Consider the following 10,704-nt stretch of genomic DNA (forward strand, 5'->3'; position numbering starts at 1 on the left):
GTGGCCCCACTGAAAGTAAAGCAGCGTTTCGAGTGAGGAAATTCTCCTCAGGAGTCTTCAGGTAGTTCCAGCCCCGTGAGGGGAGCGGCAAAGCTGCACAGCCACCGCGAAGAAGTCCCAGTCGCCAGCGCGGGCCGCAGCGAGAGTGCACGGAGGAAGCGCAAGCAGGGTTCGTGCAATCCACCCGGCCTCACCCGCACCTGCCGGACCGCACCGGAGACCGGAGACCGGCACCTGCGGGGGAGGACGCGGAGGCTGAGAAGCGCCGGTGGGCGGGAGACGGAGCTCGGATCTACCGCGCCTCCACGTGCCTCCCACGGCGGAACGCTCCCACAGGCCTCCCACGCGCCTCCCACGGCGAGAACGCTCCCCACAGGCCTCCCACGTGCCTCCCACGCGCCTCCCACGGCGAGAACGCTCCCCACAGGCCTCCCACAGTGAGAACGCTCCCCACAGGCCTCCAACGGCGAGAACACTCCCACAGGCCTCCCACGTGCCTCCCACGCGCCTCCCACGGCGAGAACGCTCCCCACAGGCCTCCCACGCGCCTCCCACGGCGAGAACGCTCCCCACAGGCCTCCCAGGAGCAGGCGCAGGCCGGACTCACGCCCACGTCCCCTGCTGAGGCTGGGAGGCCGCCTCTGCCTCTGGCGACAGTCACTGTCCCCCCAAACACCGCGGCCCCTCTGGCTCCGGGAGCCCTCTGGGGTGGCTCTGGCTAGCACAGCTCTTCCCTGCTCCGCCCCAGCTTCCTCCGCTCCGCGGTCGGCACCGGCCCAGCACCAGCACCCCCCGTGTCACCACAGGCACGGCTGTTTACTGCGGCTGCTTCCGCTGCCGGAGCCAAAACCACCACTGTAAAGTCATCCTGGCTTTGGAGGCCGCGGCACCTGGCAGGAGAGGGAGGCGTTGGTGGGCGTCAGGCGCCCCTAATCCATGCGATCCTCTTCCCTCAGCTGCCGCAGCCCCCTCCCGTGCGTAGAGGGCACAGCCTGGGACCCCCGGGCTCCAGGGGCCAGAACCTGCCCGACACCATGAGTGCGGCCAAGCCCCCGGAGATCGGCACACTGGCACCCAGGTCGCCTTCCCCGACTTGACCACAGCACCGGCACGAGACACAGGACGCGGCATCACTCACTCTCCCTGCACGACGGGGACGAGGCCCCAGCAGGGGCACCGACACTTAAATCAATCACACCGCAGAGCTAATTTGACAAACGCACCCTTTACTGCCTGCCCAGCCGTGCAAAGAGCAAACTCTGTGGGTCCCCCTCAGGGACCACTTCCAAGGGCTGGGTCCCCAGGCCAGCAGGCGGGAGGGGCCAGCCAGGGGGACGAGCTCAGGGGAGCCCTGCAGGGACACAGGGAGGGGGCTTCCTACGGGGCCCCTGGGGCCCCGGGGTCTTGCTGACAGCAGGGAGCAGGGGGTCCGAGGGAAGGGGTCAGGGCGAGGCGCTGGGGCCTCCAAGGGCGGAGGGTCTGGGGGCCTGGCCGGGAGGAGCCCACAGGCAGCCAGGGTGCTCGGTGAGGCCTCCACCGGCACCGCCCCGGGACGCAGCTGCCCCGCCAGGCCAGGCTCAAGTCCACTCTGGCTCCGGAGGCCTTCACTGGGGGCACCTGGCAGAGGCCTCCTTGCTGGGGGAGGGTCAGCAACCAGGCCTCTGCCCCCAGCCCCTCCCCCCGCCAAGGCCCTCTCAGCCAGGAGAGCACCCCCTGTGTGTGCAGACCCACGGCCCCGCCTCTAGCACTGGCCAAGAGGAAGAGCAGAAGAGGTGGGGCAGCCGGCCTCCTGTCCACCTACGCAGGAGCTGGGCGACCCCCGTCCTAGGGCCGGGCCTCTGCTGCAGGGACAGCACCGGGGACCCACGGATCAGACAAGGGCCCGAGGGTACCACAAATCCACGTGTCCGTCACAGTTTACAGAAACACCTCATCTGCTGGTCCCTTCCGGCCCCAAGGAAGACAGGAGGGACAGCCCCCATCCACCCCCCACCGCACGCACGGGCGCCCGGTCCAGCGGGGGTGGGGCAGGCAGCAGCCCCTGCTCACTGCTCCCAACAGCCTGGGGAGCGGGCGAGGCGCGGCCAGGACCAGGGCCACGGGTCAGGAGGAGGCCGGGTGCCCATAGTGGTTGTGCTCGGCCTCGCCGAGGGTCAGCGTCAGGGACAGGCTGGGCTTCCGCTCCAGCCCCTCTTCTTCCTGGCAGGGCCGCGGAGGCCGGGGCTTGAAGAAGTCTGAGACGTAGCGGACCTGGGAGGAGACAGGGTGGGAATGTGGAGACCGAAGAGGTTCTGGGGTGGGCGGGCCCGAGTCCCCGAAGGGGGCTTTCCGGACAGGGCAGCAGCGGGACAGGGCCCAGAGCTCACAGTGAAACCAGCAACCAACGCCCCCTGCAGGAGGCCGACGAGAACGTCACTCCAGTGGTGCTTGTGGTCGGACACGCGGGTGTAGCCCACGTACAGCGCGAAGGCCACCAGGAAGAACTGAACCGTGGGCCGCAGCAGCCGTGCCCACTTCCAGCAGAGCCGTGCCTGTACGTACAACTGGGACAGGGCAGGACAGGTCAGCCGGGGTGCCCACCTGTGTACCCACGCCCACCGAGGCAAGAGAGCGGCTCTGGGAGCCCCAGGGCCCCCCGCCACGTATAAGCAAGCCCGCTGCCCCCCACCCCTGCTCCCCTCACGCACCCACCTGTACAATGGGGACACCAAGGCCAGGACAAGGGGCCGTGGTCCAGCCACGGCTGCCCAGGGGACTCACCGCCAGGAAGGCCATGCAGTACATGCCGAAGGAGGAGTGTCCTGAGTAGAACGACAGCCTGGGGGGGCGGGGACGGGGCTCTGAGAGCGGTCACTCACAGCCCCACCCCCCACCCCGGGAGCTCCTGGCTCCTGGCTTTGGCCTGGCCCAGCCTGGCTTTTGTGGGCATCTGGGGAGTGAACCAGCGGATGGACAAGCTCGCTCGCTCGCTCTCTCTGTACCTCTGCCTTTCAAACATGTAATAAAGTAAGCTTTGAAAAAACACAGCACCTTCTGTGGTGCTCTGGAACCCAGCCACAGCCCGAGGGCTGCACCAGGTCACTGCCCACCGCTCTCACCAGCCAGCAGCGGCCAGCAAAGAAGGGGCTGTGGCCCAGGGGAGGGTCGAGAGCCAGGGGGGCCCACAGCAGGGCGGCGGCCAGGTGGTGGCTCCCTCGGGTGTGGGCCACAGGGGATCCTCCAGACTGGGGGCCACCGCCCGGGGGCCTGTGTGTCTCAGACTCCTGCAACACAGCAGAGACCAGCGGCCGCCGCCCAGGGCCCTGCACCAGCCAGCGAGCCCAGTGCAGAACCAGGGCTGTGCCCAGGCTCAGCACAGACAGGAAGGGGAGGCGAAGGGGGCAGGGAAACACTCAGGCGCTGAGTACAGCCCGACCTGCACAGGGAGCAAGCCAGGAGCCACAGACCTCATAACGTCAAGCAAGCAGCAATTAAACAAAGACACCGGGCGCGGAGGGCACACAGGAGAGAGGGGACGCGGCCGTGGCAACAGCGACAACACTCACCCGCCTGCGACAAGGCAGGCTGTCCCCGAGCCCCTGTACTGCAATATTCAGATGCCTGGTTCTCGGATGCACCAGGAACGCCCACGACGCCGCAGCCGCAGGGAGCGGGGGTCGGTCCCTAAAGGCTGGGCTCGGGCTGCCCTGAGAAGACAAACGCTCCGCCAAAGCCAGCCAAGACCCAACAGGACCACGAGAACACGAAGAGAAACAGACGTCCCGAAAGGAGGCGGCTGGAAATTCTAGATCTCAAGGGAAAACAATCAGGCCAGGGCTCGGGGCGGGTCGGCCAGGGAGCCTCAGCCTGACTGTGGGAACAGTGAAGCAGCGCCACCGCGGCCAACACCGACAGCCACGTCCACGTCCACGCCTGGACAGGCCGGGGGCGTGCACAGGGACACTGAACAGTGGCAGAGAATCCCCCGTTCTGGAAGAAGCATTAATCCACACACCCAGAGCTGAAAGAACTCCAAATGCGGCCACTCAGAGGAAACCACACAGCCTAGCCACAGAGCCACAGCCCAGACACTGAGCCAGGGCCACACAGCTCGGCCCCCCCACAGCCCAGACACAGAGCCAGGGCCACACAGCCCAGCCCCACCACAGCCCAGACACAGAGCCAGGGCCACACAGCTCGGCCCCACCACAGCCCAGACACAGAGCCAGGGCCACAGAGCCAGGGCCACACAGCCCGGCCCCACCACAGCCCAGACACAGAGCCAGGGCCACACAGCCCGGCCCCACCACAGCCCAGACACAGAGCCGGGGCCACACAGCCCGGCCCCACCACAGCCCAGACACAGAGCCGGGGCCACACAGCCCGGCCCCACCACAGCCCAGACACAGAGCCGGGGCCACACAGCTCGGCCCCACCACAGCCCAGACACAGACCCGGGGCCACACAGCTCGGCCCCACCACAGCCCAGACACAGAGCCGGGGCCACACAGCTCGGCCCCACCACAGCCCAGACACAGAGCCAGGGCCACACAGCTTGGCCCCACCACAGCCCAGACACAGAGTCAGGGCCACACAGCTTGGCCCCACCACAGCCCAGACACAGAGCCAGGGCCACACAGCCCAGACACGAAGCCATATAGTCCAGCCCCACCAGAGCCCAGACACAGGGCCACACAGTCCAGACACAGACCCGGGGCCCCACAGCCCAGCCCCACCACAGCCCAGACCCGGGGCCACACAGCTCAGTCCCACCACAGCCCAGACAGGATCAGAACCGCACAGGGCTCAGCCCACCACAGAGACGGGGCCGGCAGTATCTGAGAAGGGGACTCATCAGGCACAAGGGACTCTAAATCACAGCCACAGCGTGTTTTTTTTTTTTTTTTTTGAGAAGTAAATATTTTTGTTTTCAAATACTTATTAATTTATTTGAAAGGCAGAATCAGAGAGAGTATCTTCCACCCATGGTGCACTTCCCAGTGGCTGAACAGTGGAAGCTGCGCTGATCCGCGGCCGGGAGCCAGGAGCTCCATCCGGTCCCCCACGTGGGTGCAGGGCCCAAGCACTGGGCCCTCCTCCACTGCCTTCCAGGCCACAGCAGGAGCTGGTCTGGAAGTAGCCACCGGGGCTCGAACCGGCGCCCACGTGGGCCACGGTGTTGCATGTGGCCGCTTAGCTCACTGTGCCAGAGCTGAGCCCAGGAGTCCTCCATCTGCCACACTGCCCTCCAGAAACCACGGTGACCTCAGCCACGACGACAGAATGCAAACACCACGCGGCTCCTTGGCGGGGCATCAGTCCACCGCACGCGCCGGCGACGGCAGCCACGGTCTCCTCCCACACCAGGAACACCACGCAGCTCCTCGGCGGGGCATCAGCCCACCGCATGCGCCGGCGACGGCAGCCACGGTCTCCTCCCACACCAGGAACACCACGCGGCTCCTCGTGGGGCATCAGCTCACCGCACGCGCCAGCGACGGCAGCCACGGTCTCCTCCCACACCAGGAACACCACGCGGCTCCTCGGCGGGGCATCAGCCCACCACACGCGCCGGCGACGGCAGCCACGGTCTCCTCCCACACCAGGAACACCACGTGGCTCCTCGGCGGGGCATCAGTCCACCGCACGCGCCGGCGACGGCAGCCACGGTCTCCTCCCACACCAGGAACACCACGCAGCTCCTCGGCGGGGCATCAGTCCACCGCACGCGCCGGCGACGGCAGCCACGGTCTCCTCCCACACCAGGAACACCACGCAGCTCCTCGTGGGGCATCAGCTCACCGCACGCGCCAGCGACGGCAGCCACGGTCTCCTCCCACACCAGGAACACCACGGGGCTCCTCGGCGGGGCATCAGTCCACCGCACGCGCCGGCGACGGCAGCCACGGTCTCCTCCCAGACGCCGCTTATACATTTAGTTATTTCAAAGGCAGAGCGACACAGAGAGAGATCTTCCATCTGCTGGTTCATTCCCCAAACGGCCACAACGGCTGCGCCCAGACCAGGCCGGAACCGGGAGCCAGGAACTACACCTGGGTCTCCCATGTCAGTGGAACAGGTGTGAGCACTCGGGCCACCCCCCACTGCTTTCCCAGGCCATTAGCAGGGAGCCGGGTCGGAAGAGGAGCAGCCAGGACTCGAACCGGCGCCCACGTGGGGCGCCAGTATCATGGTGGCGGCTTTCCGGGCTGCAGCACGGGGCTGGCCCCCACGTGACCCAGCCAACGCAGAGGTGACCTGTGACGGTACACCACAGGGACGAGACAGGCAGAGAGACGTTTGCATAATATTGGAACTCAAGTGGTATTCATCTGAAATAGATGTTTAAATATTCATATATTTTTATTTATTTGAAAGGTAGAGACAGAAAAACATACACAAACCAGCCGCCACCGTGGCCCAGCAAGGTGAGCCGCCGCTGGCAACACTGCCAGCCCATGTTGGAGTTCTAGCTACTTCGCTTCCTGCACAGCTTCCTGCTACTGTGACGGCCTGGTAGTGACAGCCGCCGTGCTCGGCCCCTGCACCCACACGGGAGACCCAGGTGGAGCTCCTGGCTCCGGGCCTTGGCCTGCCCACAGCTGGCTTTTGCAGCCACTGGGGGAGGGAAGCAGTCTCTGCCTCTCCCTCTCTATAACTCTGCCTTTCAAATAAATAAATAAATCGGGGCGGGGGGGGGATAAAGGATTCCAGCAGCAGTGGGAGTGGACCTGGTGTTTCAGGCCCCGGGTCCCCCTGCACCCACCTGGCCTCGGTGACGTTGGCAGGGCTCCCCCTGCACACCTTGTCCAGCTGCACGTACGCCGAGCAGTTCACCTGGCTCCAGTCAGGGTCGCACACAGCCAGGAAGTTGGGGCGCAGGCGGCCGATCATGTACTTGGCCAGGTCCGTCAGCGACTGGCTCACCGCAGCCCCAAACAGGAAGGTGCCCAGCACCTTGTACACGGCCGCCACGTAGTTGTTGAACTCAGAGCGGGAATAGAGACGGTCTGTGTACACCAGGTAGGCCTCCCCCGCCGACACCTGCAACAGCAGCGGCCGGGCCCCGCTGGGCTGCAGGGCCCACACCGGGAGGCACCGCGAACCCGCGACCTCCCCCACCAGACACCCAGGCCGGGTCTTTGCCCCGCCCCACCCCACCCACCCCCGGCTTACGAGCACCACAGTGGCTGTGATGATGACCCCGGCCATGAGCCCGTGGGTGATGGTATCTGGGCGGTAGGGGTACCGGATGGACTCATCTTCACAGTAGAATCCGCGCTTGTACGGAGTGTTCACCAGCGTGAGGACGGCGAAGGGCAGAGAGGCTGGGGCAGGGAGAGAGGCAGAGAGGCTGGGGCTCCCTCCCCCACGCGCCCACCCCTGCTCTGCGGGGTCCTGCAGCCAGGAGCTTTCCCGGTCCCGGTGGGAGCTGGAGCCAGCACCCTGGGCACACGCGGCTCCTCCCAGGCCACCTGCCCCTTTCTGCTCCTGGACAAACAGTGCCACCCAGCCCTCCGTACGGGGCCCCAGCACCTCCCTCCTGCCTCGGCTCCGCCTGCCCGCCGACCCCCGGGTACCACTATCCAGACAGACTCCACGGTCACTCGTGGGACACGCCTGGATGTCCCCCCATCCTCCCACGAGCACCAAGGGCCTGTGGTGCCCAGGGCAGAGTCCCGGGGCCTGCTCGAGGCCTGGCCAGAGCAGGTGTTTAATGGGCTCCAGAGCTGGCCACGGAGTCAGAAACGCACCCGGGCGGGGCACGTGCCGGCTGTGAGGACCTCACACCTGCACCTGCTCCCCAAGTGACCCTCCAAGAGCTGGCCACACGGTCCTTGGCCGCAGGGCACTCAGTGTGCAGGGACCACAAGCAGCACTGTTAGGAAGGCACGGCCACCAGCACCAGGGTCCCCAGCCCTGCTGGGCCAGGGGTGGCTGGGGTACTGCAGCCAGCAGCACAGGACCTGGGCAGGGGCAGCTCCCACCCCAAGCATTAGGAAGTCAGGAAAACCCCAGGTCAGTTCCAAGAAGGCACAGTCTGCAGGGCCCTTTGCCCCAGGGGGTGGCCGGGGCTGACAAATGTAGGAGGGCCGTAGGAGGGCGTAGGAGGGTGTAGGAGGGCGTGGGCCTTGAACACAGAGGGGACAGGAGAGGGGCGGGGCTTCCACACGCACGCAGACATGTACCCATGAGCGCACACACAGCCTGCAGCAGGACAGCCCAGGGCTAGGCAGAGGCTGAGGCATCGCATCACATGACCCTCAACAGCACAGCCCAAGTGGCCAGGGTCACAAGGATGGACCCCAGGCCCTCGGCACCAGATGTCTTCCTTTGGAACCCAGAGCCCAACCTGGTCGGCTCCACCCCACTTCCGCGTGCACTGTCCACTGCCCCACGGGCCGCAGGTCAGCAAGGTAGGAGCTCCCAGGCTGGCCCGGCTGCAGGGTGGAGAGGGTTAATTATTTACTCCATTTCAGCCCGCGGGCAGAGAGCGCCCAGAGTTTAGATAAATGACGCAGGTGCTCCGGACACCGTGCCCAGGGCCGGGGGGAATTCCTGCTGCCCCTAGGCCACTCCCAGAGGGGCGTCCTCTGAGACAGGGAGGGGGCCAGGGCTCCACGACCCTCCCCTCCCTCGCCCAGCGCAGAGGCGGGCACAGGCCGAGGGGCGGGCGCCGGGAACCGGGACCCTGGGCAGAGTTTCGGGACCGCGGCTGCGAGCCCAGGACAAATCCGAGCCTTTGTCCAGAGGACCCCGGGGCGGGGCGCGCAGCGGGCAGGGGGCTTGGGAAGCCCCCTCCCCCACCCGGCCAGGGAACCGGCCCGACAGGTTCGTCCCCGTCCGCCCCGGGGGCCCGACTTTGCAGAGCCCGCGGGGAGGGCGCGGCTGGACCTGCCCAGCCCGCGCAGGGATCGAGTCCCGGCCAGCGCACAGGGTCCGAGCGCGCCGGGAGCGCCGACCCCCGGCGCCCGCGCCCCCTGCCCGGGGCCCGCCCGCGCCCGGTCGCCGCCCGCGTGAGTCACCGCCCGCCCGGCGCAGGGCCAGGGGGAGGCGCGGCCCCTGCGCGGCCACTTCCTGCCGCGACGAGCCGGGTACGCGCCGGGCCCCGGGGCTCGGGTCTCGGCGACCTCCGGCCGCGCCAGAGCGTCGCGGGGAACAGCTGGACCCGCGCAGGGCGCGTGGGGCGGGCGCCGAGTCCCGGCCGCCGGAGCCGCCCGGCCCGAGCTGCGCGCCCGCCCCGGGGGTCCCCGAGCCCTTACCGACCAGCACACACAGCACGTCCAACAGCACGAAGACCCAGCTCCGCCGCATCTCGCCCGCCGGGCGCCCCGCGCCCCCGACGCCCGTCCCAGCGCGACCCGTCGCGGCTCGGCGCCGGTCACATGGCCGCGGAGCCCGCCCCGTGCGGGCAGGGCTGGACGGGGGCGCGGCGCGGCGGGGCGGGGCGCCGAGGGCGGCGCGTGCGCGCGCGCAAGGGGTCCCCGGACGGGCGCGGGTGGGAGGGGTCTCGGAGCAGGGCAGGGAAGGGGTCTCGGGGCGGGGCCCCCACGACAGACGCGGGTGGGGGGGTCTTGGGGCGCGGCGGGACCCCCACGACGGGTGCGGGCTTGGAAGGGGTCTTGGGGCGGGGTCCCCGGACGGACGCGGGTGGGAGGGGTATCGGGGCGGGGTCCCCACGACTGACGCAGGTGGGAGGGGTCTTGGGGCGCGGCGGGACCCCCACGACGGGCGCGGGCATGGAAGGGGTCTCGGGGCGCGGGCATGGAAGGGGTCTCGGGGTGGGGCCCCCACGACGGACGCGGGTGGGAGGGGTCTTGGGGAGCGGCGGGACCCCACGACGGGTGCGGGCTTGGAAGGGGTCTCGGGGCGGGGTCCCCGGACGGGCGCGGGTGGGAAAGGTCTTGGGGCGCGGCGGGACCCCCACGACGGGCGCGGGCTTGGAAGGGGTCTCGGGGAGGGGTCGCCGGACGGACGCGGGTGGGAGGGGTCTTGGGGCGCGGGCATGGAAGGGGTCTCAGGGCGGGGCCCCCACGACGGACGCGGGTGGGAGGGGTCTCGGAGCAGGGCATGGAAGGGGTCTCGGGCGGGGCCCCCACGACGGACGCGGGTGGGAGGGGTCTTGGGGAGCGGCGGGACCCCCACAACGGGCGCGGGCATGGAAGGGGTATCGGGGCGGGGTCCCCAGACGGACGCGGGTGGGAGGGGTCTTGGGGAGCGGCGGGACCCCCACAACGGGCGCGGGCATGGAAGGGGTCTCGGGGCGGGGTCCCCAGACGGACGCGGGTGGGAGGGGTCTCGGAGCAGGGCATGGAAGGGGTCTCGGGGCGGGGCCCCCACGACGGACGCGGGTAGGAGGGGTCTTGGGGAGCGGCGGGACCCCACGACGGGTGCGGGCATGGAAGGGGTCTCGGGCCTGGGCCCCCACGACGGGCGCGGGCTTGGAAGGGATCTCGGGGAGGGGTCCCCGGACGGACGCGGGTGGGAAAGGTCTTGGGGCGCGGCGGGACCCCCACGACGGGCGCGGGCTTGGAAGGGATCTCGGGGAGGGGTCCCCGGACGGACGCGGGTGGGAAAGGTCTTGGGGCGCGGCGGGACCCCCACGACGGGCGCGGGCTTGGAAGGGATCTCGGGGAGGGGTCCCCGGACGGACGCGGGTGGGAGGGGTCTGGGGCAGGGCATGGACGGGGTCTCGGGCGGGGTCCCCGGACGGACGCGGGCATG

General features: G+C 68.8%; 1 protein-coding gene across 3 annotated transcripts; it reads right to left on the minus strand.

Moving 5' to 3' along the window:
* Positions 1-1,209: 1,209 nt before the first annotated feature.
* PLPP2 (phospholipid phosphatase 2) lies at positions 1,210-9,400 on the minus strand. 3 transcript variants are annotated; one of them, XM_051831551.3, is made up of 6 exons: positions 9,243-9,400; positions 7,156-7,307; positions 6,746-7,023; positions 2,761-2,818; positions 2,367-2,543; positions 1,210-2,250 (listed from the first exon to the last, which is right to left on the minus strand). In XM_051831551.3, the coding sequence occupies exons 1-6, from the start codon at positions 9,292-9,294 to the stop codon at positions 2,104-2,106; spliced, it is 864 nt and encodes a 287-aa protein (XP_051687511.1). In that variant the 5' UTR covers positions 9,295-9,400; the 3' UTR covers positions 1,210-2,103. The 3 variants fall into 3 exon arrangements, with proteins under 3 accessions (XP_051687511.1, XP_051687512.1, XP_089172253.1); XM_051831552.3 differs by having other exon boundaries at positions 9,247-9,385; XM_089316127.1 differs by lacking the exon at positions 9,243-9,400 and adding an exon at positions 8,333-8,415.
* Positions 9,401-10,704: the final 1,304 nt, after the last annotated feature.

This window comes from Oryctolagus cuniculus, chromosome 16 (assembly GCF_051225735.1).
Source record: "Oryctolagus cuniculus isolate XC-2025 breed Fujian yellow rabbit chromosome 16, ASM5122573v1, whole genome shotgun sequence".
NCBI classification, from domain to species: Eukaryota; Metazoa; Chordata; class Mammalia; order Lagomorpha; family Leporidae; genus Oryctolagus; species Oryctolagus cuniculus.

Bases quoted from the DNA above. Each gene is read 5' to 3' on its own strand.
- PLPP2 (XM_051831551.3), bottom strand. From the start codon at position 9,294: ATGCGGCGGAGCTGGGTCTTCGTGCTGTTGGACGTGCTGTGTGTGCTG. The intron at 7,024-7,155 runs GTAAGCCGGGGG...CTGCTGTTGCAG, and splicing joins TCACAGCCACTGTGGTGCTC to GTGTCGGCGGGGGAGGCCTA. The intron at 2,251-2,366 runs GTGAGCTCTGGG...GTCTCCTCCCAG, and splicing joins CGTTGGTTGCTGGTTTCACT to GTCCGCTACGTCTCAGACTT.